At 37.9% G+C, this 13,466-nt stretch overlaps 1 protein-coding gene and 1 pseudogene across 1 annotated transcript; one reads left to right on the top strand and one right to left on the bottom strand.

Moving 5' to 3' along the window:
* The first annotated feature begins 4,913 nt into the window (after positions 1–4,913).
* Positions 4,914–6,129, top strand: LOC133057876 (olfactory receptor 52E4-like; annotated as a pseudogene).
* Positions 6,130–12,239: 6,110 nt separating this feature from the next.
* LOC133054271 (olfactory receptor 52E2-like) lies at positions 12,240–13,196 on the bottom strand. The gene has a single exon (XM_061139110.1). It carries the CDS (start codon positions 13,194–13,196, stop codon positions 12,240–12,242), a length of 957 nt encoding a protein of 318 aa, XP_060995093.1.
* Between the last annotated feature and the right edge of the window lie 270 nt (positions 13,197–13,466).

Genomic DNA, 13,466 nt, shown 5'->3' with positions numbered 1-13,466 from the left:
GTTAAAGTATATTGCTTATCTATCCCATAAGCTATTCCCATCATTCTTTATTGTTTCTACAATGATGCTCTCTAATACAAATAAACTGTGGGCCACCTTTGTACTTCAAGTTTTCTAATCACTTCACAAAAGCTAAAGCAAAATGAAATTAATTTGGTAGACTATTTAATAAAACATCATATGGAACATTATTTAAATATAAATTCAACATAAAATATCAATTAAATACTTTACGTCCTTTAGATATTCCAAGCAAGTCTTCTTAATTCAGTACTTTACACTTAAAACCTAGATTGCTTCATTCACTAAGTTTTCAATGACTAAAATAAAGTGCAGCCTTAGAAAAAAAAAGCAAAATATCATGTTGAACTGAAAATTTTTGTACTGCTTCAGACTTTAAATTAAAATGAATAAATATTAAAATTAAGTTCTTCTGTTGCATTTGTCAGATTTCAGATGTTCAATAGTCATGTATGGCTAGTGTCTAACATAATTCTAGACCTATAATTGGACTCAATGACAGCATACTTTAGGGAATAAAATATACTAACCAAAGGAATCACAACATTTTGTCACTTTGTACAGATAGAAACCTGGGGAGCATATGCCTTAGAATTTAGAATGAATTCTAAGATTATTAGATCTGAGTAGAAGGAAAGTGACATTTCAAGAGACTGAATTTTAAAATGAGGATGTTAAAATGAGATTCTAGATTCGATGTTTCCAGGAGTGTCTCTAAGACTTCATTTGGTTGGTTGACTAAAACCTGGACTCAATGATGTCCAGCAGCAAATGTAACTGAAATGCTAGTATTTCCTTGGAGAAGCTGCAAAAAGAGTTTCCAAAGACTTCAGGGACACAGAAATTTCAAGTGGATTTATCATGTAATTTCTGCTCAACCAGCCCCCATCTCTATTCTCAGTGGGCCTAGCAAAACTTCTTTTCACTATGGCTGTGATATATAATATTCATGAGGAGAACCCAGGAAACCAGAAAAATATCCATTTTGACTAATTTCTGTAACCAGGAAAGATATCATAAATTTTTGCTGCCAAACTACTTTCTGAATTCAATCTGGAGACAATTCTAAAACACAAAGTCCATTGAACTAGAAGCTGTATCTCTTTGAGGAAAAATTCTGTTAAATTACTAAATACATACTGGTCTTCTTGAAAGGGACATGGGGTCATTTATCATCAAGACTGTGGATTGGAAAGGGGACCAGCTAGAGTCTTGGTGAGGCCAGGGGAGGAGTGGACTGGACACTGGTCCTGAACTGATACTAGTATCTGGAGAAGCAAAATGCCACTGTGGTTCACTATTCAGAGTAGGGGCACACGAAGGTCAGGGAATCAATGGAGTTTTGACTGGTGTCCATCTCATAGTGAACCACATGGTCTTGGAACCTATCATAGAAAACAATAGCACATCCACAGATGCTGTGTATTAGTCACTTAGTAATGTCTGACTCTTTGCAACCCCATGGACTTCAGCCCACCAAGCTCCTCTGTCCATGGGACTGCCCAAGCAAGAATACTGGAGTTGGTTGCCATTTCCTTCTCTAGGAGATCTTCTCGACCTAGGGATCAAACCAGGTCTCCTGCATTGCAGGTGGCTTCTTTACTGTCTTGAGCCACAAGGGATGTCTCTACATTCATAGATAAATTGCAGAAATTAGTTCTACCATTAAGAAATTAAAATGTTTACTTCTGCAACATCTCCATTGAACTTGTCTCTCAACTATATGAAAGACAGACTGATTTTGGGTAGAATCCATGGTGCTTGGGTTCAATCACATTACTATACTGTCTCTGAGGAGGTTAAGAGTTCTTATGATTCCAGGAGAGAAGTATAGCTGGTTCACTTAGGCTCAGGTGCATATCACTGATTTTGAATAACTGGTATCCTTATCCCCAGAAAAGGGCAGAAATCTCTAATGGATTTTTCTACTTAGCATAGGACCTGGCTTAAAACAGGGACTTCTGGACCCTTCAGTCTTTAATGAATGTTGCTCTAGAGAGTTTCATTTAGAGGCTTTCCTTTGGGGAGCATTGTATTAAGAATAAAAATTTCATTCTCTATTTGAGCATACATGAAAATGTAGAGATGAAGATAGACTCAGAGCACTTAATGTGCACAGTTTGGTCAGTCTATCACACTTTTCCCCAACCCACAGACAGAATGACAGACAGGGGAAGAAAGGAGAAAAGACAGAAGGGCCACAAAAGGGGGAGAGCAGTGGGGCTGAGACTGAGTTCATGAGATGATGTTCAATATTTACATATAATAGAAAAAATATCACTTTATAACTAATCCCTGTTTGCATTTTCATCTTTTCAATCATTCTAAGGTCAGGTGTCTCAATCTGATTCATATCAGAATGAAGTACAAAAAGAGAAAGAAATCCTAGGTGTGTCTTCTCATATCCCAGTGCTAAAGTGGTTATAACTGAGCCCTTGTGGCTCAGCTGATAAAGAATCCACCTTCAATGCAGGAGACCTGGGTTCTATCCTTGGGTTGGGAAGATCCCCTGGAGAAGGAAAAGGCTACCCACTTCAGTATTCTGGCCTGGAGAGTTCTGTGGACTGTGTAGTCCATGGGGTCACAAAGAGTCAGACACGACTGAGTGACTTTCACCAACTCACTCACTCACTCATGTGTGTGTGTATATATGTATATATACATATGTGTATATATATATATACATATATATATATATGCATATATATATATAAAAGAAACAGTAGAAATAGAGAAATAGTCTGGTGCATTTCTTTCTGATCATTGCTATGTACCAGGCAAATGAAGGATCAACCCCATATTCAAAGAGTATTGTGCTGTATAAACAGTTCCCAGCATGTATGGATACTAGAGGGGAAAAACAACAAACAAAAATTATGTCTCCAAAAGTCATAAGGTTTTGCTAATGTATTTCCCTGTACACTTTTGGCTTTTGACACTACTTGGGTCCAGAGTTTTCAGTTTCTAGTTCCTTGGAAGGGCATGTATTGTATATCAGAAAACTAATGATTTCCTGAAATCATAAAGAATTCCCCACATGAGTTAAAATTCTCGAGACAGGCAGTAAACCTTGGGTCTACTTCATAATTATTGCCGTCACTTGAGACTTAAGACTCTTTCAGAAAACTAAATATTTAAGGTTCATCTTTCTTTTTATCAAAAAAATCTTACAGAGTACTTATATTTTGTTTATTACTTAGTTAAACAACAGAATACAAAAATCTCAATTAAAATAATTTCTGAATTGTACTTTAAGCTCACCACTCAAAAAAATTCCTTAAAATATGTATTTAAAATTCACTTAACTGATATGCCAGCCTCAGTACTATATCTCTTCCTGTCTCTCCAAGACATATACTCTTTTTTTTTTCTATTTACCTAAAGCTACTTCTGACTTTCTGAATTACCTTTCTTTTACCTTTAAAAAAATTATTGTAAACCACTCTAGAATATATCTGTGAGAGATGGGAGATTCATTTTTGCTGTCATTTATTATTCCCCAGAATTTAGACTAATACGATTCTCCTTAAACACCCAAAAGAAAAAAAAATTCCTTAACAATAATTTGTGCAAAAACTACTTGCCTTTATTTTACCACTTGCAAAAGTAAGTAAACTTTTACCACAGCATATATGTGTTTGTGAGTGCATATAGTTGACCCTTGAACAACATGGGTTGCAACACTGTCACTTATTTCTGGATAGTTTTCAATACATATGTGCTACAGTACTACACCACCTATGGTTAATTGAATTCACAGGTGCAGAACCAATGGTATATATGGTTGACTAGAGAGTTATATGTGGAATTTTGACTGCATGAGAGTCAGTGCCCCTAATGTATGCATCATTCAAGGGTCAAATATAGGTAGCTGTGTATACTACATATCTATCCACATAGAGAGAGAGAGTTATATAATTATATACGTGTGTGTGTGTGTGTGTGTGTGTGTGTGTGTATATAGTTATACAGTTATGTATTTTATATGTATATGTGTGTGTGTGTATATATATATATATATACACACACAAATCTTCAGCTAGCCACACCTCTCAATAAACCCATCATAAATCAAAAATACATTTAATACATCTAACCTACCAAACATCATAGTTGGGCCTAGCCTACCTTAAACCTACTCAGCACACAGTTACATTAGCCTACAGTTGGACAAAATCATCTAAGACAAAGTGTTTTATGTAACAACAAGTTGAACATCTTATGTAATTTATTGAATACTATACTGAAAGTGAAAAACAGAATGGTTGTGTGGGTACAGGATAGTTTTAAACACGTAAGTTGCTTCTATTTATATATATACACACATTTTGAGAGAGAAAATTGGAAGATCTCACTGTTTACACCATCATATAACTTCTGCATAAACATCTGTTCAGTTATAAAGAAGATATTTGAGATTAAACAAGGAATTATTTGATAAGAAACAATGTTTGGTTGCCACTCCTGTAACTTTTTCTGCCCAACAATGATTGGGTTTTTAGCCCTCCAGCCTCCTTTCTTAGCCCTCCATGTTCTTGGAAGAAACCACACATTTTAAAGCTATGGGGCATAATCAATTATGTGTCACAAAGAAGAAATTCTAGTAAAATTATTCTCAAGATTATTCAATATCCTACTTTTTAGTCTCATCTTCCTTCCCTCCCTTCTCTTTGTTTCTATGAAATAAAGATGTAGAGTAATAAAATGAATTCAGTTTTCTTTAAATTACAGTTATAAGTTTTCTTAAGGTAGAAGATTTCAATCAATCTGGTAAAACAATAACAACAACAACAAAAGGTTACTGATGAGGTTTTTTTGATATTGGGATAAACAGATAATTGCTTCTTCCCAGTACTGGTAAACATCATGGTAACAGACTGGGACCTCCCAACATGGATCAGGACACATTTGCAATGAACACATTGTATAAAATCACAAGCAAGAGGCCTCTTTCCAATGGCACCCAGTTTTACCCCTCCTCCTGCCTGTCGCTGGGAATCCCAGGACTGAAAAACATTCACATCTGGATTGACTTTCCTTTTTGTGCTGTGTATCTGATCGCACGCATAGGCAACTTCACCATCTTGTTTGTCATCCAGACTGAGCACAACATTCACCAGCCTATGTTCTGCTTCCTGGCTATGCTGGCTACCATTGACTTGGGGCTGTCCACAGCCACCATCCCTAAGATGCTGGGCATATTCTGGTTCAGCTGCAGGGAGATAATTTTTGATAGTCTGCCTCACTCAAATGTTTTTCATTCACATCTTTACTGGCATGGAGTCAGTAGTCCTTCCTGCCATGACTTATGACCATCATGTAGCTATTTGTAACCTTCTTCATTACAGCACTTATGACTGGGCTTCCCTGGTGGCACAGTTAGTAAAGCATCTGTCTGTAATGTGGGAGACCTGGGTTCAATTCCTGGGTTGGGAAGATCCCCTGGAGAAGGAAATGGCAACCCACTCCAGTACTCTTGCCTGGAAAATTCCATGGATGGAGGAGACTGGTAGACTCTGGTCCATGGGGTCGCAAAGGGTTAGACATGACTGAGCAACTTCACTTGTTCATTAGAGCACAATCCTTACTAACAAGATAGTATCTCTTATTGGTTTGGGGGTGATAGGAAGATCAGTCCTCTGTGTATTTCCTTTTGTATTCCTCATCTTGCAACTGCCCTTTTGTGGACACCAAGTCATCCCCCACCTGTACTGTGAGCACATGGGTCTTGCTTGTCTGGCCTATGCAAGGATCAGGGTCAACATCATATATGGTCTGGGGACCATTGCTCTCCTGGGATTTGACATAATGGCCATTGCTCTCTCCTGTGTTCAAATTCTTCATGCTGTTTTCCATCTCCTCTCCTGTGAGGTCAGGCTCAAGTCTCTCAGCACCTGTGTTTCCCATGTATGTGTAATTCTAACCTTTTATACCCCAGCCCTCTTCTCTTTTATAACACATTGGTTTGGCTGAAATATTCCCTGCTACATTCATATTCTTCTGGCCAATCTCTATGTGGTTATTCTACCAATGCTTAACCCTGTCATCTATGGAGTTAGGACCAAGCAGATCCATGAAAGAGTGTTCAAAATATTCATCCCGAAATAAATAGCAAATGGATACCTCCAGTGTTGGTCCAAAAGATTAAATGTTAACATGTATACATCTGAGAAATGAAGAGAGTCCTTGAAAATGGCAAATAAGGTGTAGCCATGATTACTTACTGGAAAGGATGTCTTTTAAATGTGGATCTCATTTATTTAGGGAGTGAGAGAATAACATTTGAATTCTAAATAGTGTGAGTGAGTGAACATTCTATATGATTATTTGGGAGGTGGACAAGAGATATGTTCATGATTTCCAAGATACACATCATGTCTTTTGTGACTAGGTCAAGTAACAGAAGATATTTTTCTATTTTCACTATGGGTACCAGGTATTCCTCTTCCTCTCCTCTTCCTTTTTCTCTCTACCTCTTTTTTTTTTTTTCCTAGAAAAAGTCATTTTAATTTCAGTATTCAAATGAGTTTTATGACCTCTTGAAAAAATAAGTTTTCTTTTAAATTACTTATGAGGTTGTCATCACAATCACTTTAGCATTTGGATCTTCTAAAATTCTTAACCCAGCCCTGAATACAAAGACTCTAAGAACAAAGGGTTAAGGAATCAAAGATGAAAGCTAGTACACTCACAACTATTTATATCCCAAAAGCTTTGACATTCTGCAAGAGCATGCCATTTCCCAAACACTAATTTCTCTTTACGAGGTTATGCTTATTAGTTGGGATTTGAAGCTCAGTAATAATACTGCCAGTTAATGTGAAACTCAATCATGAAGACTTGAGATTTTTGCTTTATGAAAAGAGAATTGAAATTCTTTTATGCCATAAATGTGCATTCAGAGTCCATGAACCATGCTCTGCTTTTATTTAGGGATAGAATATTTTCCTGTCAGACACTGTTCTTCCCATTTCTTGGTAGAAACGTGGTATGGAGTGCATCTCTTGGCTTTCTGCTAGTGCATAGGACACTAATGCACAACCCACTCACAGTGCCTCCAGCCCTGCTGTGGGACATGATTTCTCCTGGGGCTGTTCTTCACTTCACATCCTGTACTTGGTGGGAGTATGTGACATGCTGCTCTGACACTATTCAATTAGTGTTTGTCTTTATACTGGTGCCCTTGCTTACTGCATATGTCCCTTACAGCAGCAGTTTAAGTGGCTCCGCAGAGCCGGAGAAATCATGCATTCAGGAAGCATGTGCAGTTGATAACAGACCAGTTTACATGCCTTATGAAGGCAGTCAGGAGACAGATCGGTAGGCTTGCTTCTCCACATTCTGATACCATGAGCTAATGAGAACAAGGTTTAGGGGGTCTTAGTGTGCTAATGGGATTCCCAGGTGGCTAAGTGCATAAAGAAACTGCCTACAATGCAGGAGACACCAGAGACATAGGTTCAATTCCCGAGTTGGAAAGATCCCCTGAAGGAGGGCATAGCAACCCATTCCAATAATCTTGCCTGGAGAATCCCATGGACAGAGGAGCCTGGTGAGCTACAGTCCATAGGTCACAAAGAGTTAGACATGACTGAAGCGACTGAGCAAAAATACTGCTCATCCTTGGGTCAACTGAGCTTGCAATTTCTTTTTAAACTAGTTGCCCTAATAATCATATGGTAAGTAGATTTGATCACTCATCTTTCTGAAGTCAGGTACTTGGTTTAAACACAGAGTCACTTATATTTCTGAAGTCTTTCAGCATCATGATGATTGGGACATAAACTCTGGTTGAGACGTTTGAAAAAAAACCTTTATACATCATTTTCACTTTCTGGTTCTTTTTATGAAACTAAAATTCCCAACTGGAAGAGCAAAAATTTTTCTAGATACAAGGATGAAATTTTAAGAGGTGTTTTGAATTAATTGTGGAAGCTATAGACAATTTCATTGTCCCCAATGTCAGAATTTGAAAAAAAAATTTTTTGCTTTACCTCAGTCTAGCTCTCTCTTTATTCTCTTTCTTCTTTTCTTTCTCCTCTTCTTTCTTCTGATGCTCATCTTTATTCTTTTCCTCTATCCTCCAAATTTCTATAAGTTCAGTTTAGTCACTCAGTCCTGTCCGACTCTTTGCAACCCCATGGACTGCAGCACACCAGGCTTCCCTGTCCATCACCAACTCCTGGAGCTTGCTCAAACTCATGTCCATTGAGTCGGTGATGCCATCCAACCATCTCATCCTCTGTCGTTCGCTTCGCTCTTGCCTTCGATCTTTCCCAGCATCAGGGTCTTTTCAATGAGTCAGTTCTTCACATCATGTGGCCAAAGTATTTGCAGTTTCAGCTTTAGCATGAGTCCTTCCAATGAATATTCAGGAATGTTTTCCTTTAGGTTGACTGGCTTGATCTCCTCCCTGTACAAGGGACTCTCAAGAATCTTCTCCAACACTACAGTTCAAAAGAATCAGTTCTTCGGCACTCAGTCTTCTTTATGGTCCAACTCTCACATCCATAAATGACTACTGGAAAAACAATAGCTTTTACTAGATGGACTTTTGTTGGCAAAGTAATGCCTCTGCTTTTTAATATGCTGTGTAGGTTGGTCATAGCTTTTCTTCCAAGGAGCAAGTGTCTTAATTTCATGACTGCAGTCACCATCTGCAGTGATTGTAGAGCCCAAAAAAATAAAGTTTGTCACTGTTTCTGATGTTTCCCTATCTATTTGCCATGAAGTGATGGGACCAGATGCCATAATTTTAGTTTTTTGAATGTTGAGGCAATGGCAAACCACTTCATGCCTTGAGAACGCCATGAATAGTATGAAAATTTCTGTCAGCCTGTTTCAATATGTCTTACTACAGCTCTCTCTCCCTGCCTTACCCACCTCTTCCTAACCTAATTTAATTCTCCCTTTCATTTACACTCAAAGTACAAACAACTTTTTTCTTATTGGTTTTATTGAGTAGTTGACTAATTGGGTTAGTAGAGTAACTAGACACAGGAAGTATAAGTAAAGGAAAGCATTCAAGTAAATGAAAAATTCACTCCTATAAATACTAAAAATTCTGTGTGTTTAAAATTAAATACATAGCCATCTCATTAAAATATTTCTTACACAGTTTATCTCATTTCACATGCTAGCAAAGCAATGCTCAAAATTCTCCAAGCCGGGCTTCAACAGTACCTAACTGAGAACTTGCAGATGTTGAAACTGGATTTAGAAAAGTCAGAGGAATCAGAGATCAAATTGCCAACATCCTCTGGATCACAGAAAAAGCAAATGAATTCCAGAAAAACATCTACTTCTGTTTCATTGACTACACTAAAGTCTTTGATTACATGGATCACAACAAACTGTGGAAAATTCTTAAAGAGATGGGAATACCAGACCACCTTACCTGCCTCCAGAGAAACCTGTGTGCAGGTCAAGAAATAAAAGTTAGAACCAGACATGAAACAATGAACTAGTTTAAAATTGGTGAAGGAGTACATCAAGGCTGTCTATTGTCATCCTGCTTATTTAACTTACATGCAGAGTACATCATGTGAAATGCCAGGCTGGATGAAGCTCAAGCTGAAATCAAGATTGCTGGGAGAAGTATCAACAACCTCAGATATCAACGCCACCCTAATGGCAGAAAGTGAAAGAGTAAGAGCAGAGCCTCTTGATGAAGGTGAAAGAGGCTTAAAGTTGGCTCAAAACTCAACATTCAGAAAAATGAAGATCATGGCACCCAGTCCCATTACTTCTTGGCAAATAGAAGGGGAAACAATGGAAACAGCGAGAGACTTTATTTTCTTGGGCTCCAAAATCATTGCGGATAGTGACTGCAACCATGAAATTAAAAGACGCTTGCTCCTTGGAAGAAAAGCTATGATGAGTCTAGATAGTGTATTAAAAAGCAGAGACACCACTTTGCTGACAAAGGTCCGTATAATCAAAGCTATGGTTGTTCCAACAATCATGTACAGATGTGAGAGCTGGACATAAAGAAGAAGGCTGAGCACCGAAGAATTGATGTTTCAAACTGTGGTGCTAGTGAAGACTCCTGAGAGTCCCTTGGATTTCAAGAATATCAAACCAGTCAATCCTAAATGACATCATCCCTGAATATACTCTGGAAGGACTGATGTTGAAACTGAAGCTCCAATGCTTTGGCTACCTGATGCGAAGAGCTGACTCATTAGAAAAGACCCTGATGCTGGGAAATATTGAGGGCTGGAGGAGAAGGGGCAACAGAGGATGAAGTGGTTGGATGGCATTACAGACTTAATGGACATGAGTTTGAGCAAACTCCAGGAGATAGTGAAGGGCAGGGAAACCTGTTGTGCTGCAGTCCCTGGGGTCACAAAGAGACGGACATGACTGAGCGACTGAACAACAACAATGTAAATTGATGAATGTGCTAATTAACTTGACTTTGGTAATCATTCACAATGTGTACATATATAATATCATCACATGCATACATTTAAAAATAACATTGTATGAGCTAAATATAGACAATTTTTATTTGTCAAGCATACTTTCATAAAGCTGGATAGCCTGAGTTAATTTAGAATTCTATATCCTCCAGATAACCTTAAAAATAAAGTGGAGTAAGATTATTTTTAGCAAACAAAAACAAAAACTCACCACCAATAGAACTGCATCAAGGAAATAAGACTTAAGTTTACGTAAGAAGAAACACATATCAATAGAAATAGTAGATATTGGGAACATTTAAATGGATATTTACTGTCCTACATACTTATATGTATATGAGTTTTAAATTTTATAAGAAGCAACTTAAATCAACAACAGTATATGTCAGAAAGCAGATACACGGACTAAATTTTTTCTAAGATCATTTACTTAACAGAAAGTGAAAAGACGGTTCATTTATATTAAGATTTGATAAGTTGTTTGGGCATTTGTAGGGTAATGACTAAAGTAATTGTAAAATTCTTTATCAAATAAATGCAAATGAGACTTACAATAGTAATAAACATAATTCAGAGAGCAAAAGCTTTGTTGTAAAAGATCTATAGTTCAGGTTGAAGTAATAATGGTAAACATAAGATAATAATTTAACAAAACAAATAGCTGTAATTGTGTCAAAGATGCTTGAAATAGTAGCATACTTAAGATATTAAAATTGCCAGATGGGTTTAAATATAAATTGTTTCATACTTGAAAAATGAAACAATTATCAGGATATTAAAAGGTTGAAAGAAAAAGGATGAATAAATGAGTTTTTATGCCTAAATTTAAACTCTGCAAGTTCCACAGTCATAAAAAAGTGCCATAGTCACCATTTTATTCCCGGTAGTTATGAAAATAGACACTCAAAGTGATTATAATTGAGAGAAGAAAGAAGCTCGGTAAAACACCAAATGACCCACCAACAGTGGATACATTAAAAACTTCTGACATAAGCATATCAACAAGATATTGAGAAAAATAAAGAAAAATGATATAATCTACTTGACACAACCATAAGGGAAAAAGAATATGCAGCACTGAATGCTGAGAAGTGGTCTGAAGAGCTGATGGAAATTAAATGCAGTTCAGTTCAGTTTAGTTCAGTCATTCAATCCTGTCCAACTCTTTGTGACCCCATGGACTGCAACACGCCAGGCTTCCCTGTCCATCACCAACTCCTGGAGCTTACTCAAACGCATGTTCATCGAGTCAGTGATGCCATCCAGCCATCTCATCCTCTATCGTCCCCTTCTCCTCCCACCTTCTATCTTTTCTAGCATCAGGGTCTTTTCCAAAGAGTCAGTTCTTCACATCAGGTGGCCAAAGCACTGGAGTTTCAGCTTCAGCATCAGTCCTTCCAATGAATATTCAGGACTGATTTCCTTTAGTATGGACTGGTTGGATCTCCTCCCTGTACAAGGGACTCTCAAGAGTCTTCTCCAACAACACAGTTCAAAAGCATCAATTCTTCTGTCCTCAGCTTTCTTTATGGTCCACCTCTCACATCTGTACATGACTACTGGAAAAACCATAGCTTTGACTAGACGGACCTTTATCGACAAAGTAACGTGTCTGCTTTTTAGTATGCTATCTAGGTTGGTCAAAGCTTTTCTTCCAAGGAGCAAGCATCTTTTAATTTGATGGCAGTTAAATATTTACAAAAGAGACCCAATATAGATGCATATTTAGCATAAATTTTATGAAAAAAGTATTTTTCTATATTTGATGAAATTGCATATTTAGCCTCATATGAGTTAGATGTCATTCTCTTTTCTTTGTTTCAGTTTTAACGTTTTCTTTACATGGTCATAGATCTGCTTAGTTCTGACTCCATATATGACAGGGTTGAGCACTGGCGGTACTATGACATAAAGATTGGCCAGGAGTATATGGATATAGCGGGGAACATTTTGTCCAAAGCGATGTGTCATGAAGGAAAAGAGGGCTGGTGTATAGAAAGCAAGAATCACAAAAACGTGAGAACCACAGGTGCTAAGGGACTTGAGTCTGGCTTCATGGGAAGGAAGACGAAAAACAGCACGGAGTATCTGAATATAAGAAAGGGCAACGGCTATGATGTCACACACTAGATTACAAATTGCACATAAGCCATAAACAATATTGATCTTGATACTAGCACAAGATAGGCGAGCAAGACCCATGTGTTCACAATATGTATGAGGGATGACATAACTCCCACAGAATGGCAATCGTAAAATGAGAAATACAAATGGAATCACAAAAATAAATGCCCTCCCTAACACAGCAAGACCAATCTCAGAAACAACCCTGTTGGTGAGGATGGCACTATATTGGAGGGGGTTGCAGATGGCTACATAGCGGTCATAAGCCATTGTCAAGAGGACTGCTGACTCCATAAGTGTGAAGCTATGAATGAAAAACATCTGGGAGAGGCATGCTTCAAAGAGGATCTCCTTGAGACCAAACCAGAAGATCCCAAGCATCTTAGGGATGGTAGCTGTGGAGAGACCCAAGTCAATGGTAGCCAGCATGGCCAGGAAGTAGAACATAGGCTGGTGTAGACTGCTCTCAGCCTGGATCACGAACAGGATAGTGAAGTTCCCTATGAGTGCAGTGAGGTACACAGCACAGAAGGGGAAGCCAATCCAGATATGGAGAGTTTCCAGTCCTGGGATTCCCAGCAACAAGAAGAAGGAGGGGTGAAACTGGGTCTCATTGGGAAGGGACATCCTGCTGGGCAATGCATATGTCTTCAGAACTGTAGACTCACACAGTCTATAGGACGCCAGATAGTTTTCTGTAGCTCTGAAGACCTAAAGATAGTATAAGAATACTTCATTAGCTTCCTTCTCTCATTATCACAGTCATCACCAACAGACAACCCTCATTTTGACCATTTTAAAATTCTGCAATCTCTAAATACAGTTATGGACATGAATTCCACTTGATGGAATGGCAACGCAAGGCTTAACACACATGATGGATAATAACATTTCAAA

This window comes from Dama dama, chromosome 1, assembly GCF_033118175.1.
Source record: "Dama dama isolate Ldn47 chromosome 1, ASM3311817v1, whole genome shotgun sequence".
NCBI lineage: Eukaryota > Metazoa > Chordata > Mammalia > Artiodactyla > Cervidae > Dama > Dama dama.
The sequence above is the reverse complement of the archived record's forward strand: the minus strand, read 5'-3'. Positions and strand labels throughout refer to the sequence as shown.

Coding starts and splice junctions, on each gene's coding strand:
- LOC133054271 (XM_061139110.1), bottom strand. CDS start 13,196: ATGTCCCTTCCCAATGAGACCCAGTTTCACCCCTCCTTCTTCTTGTTG.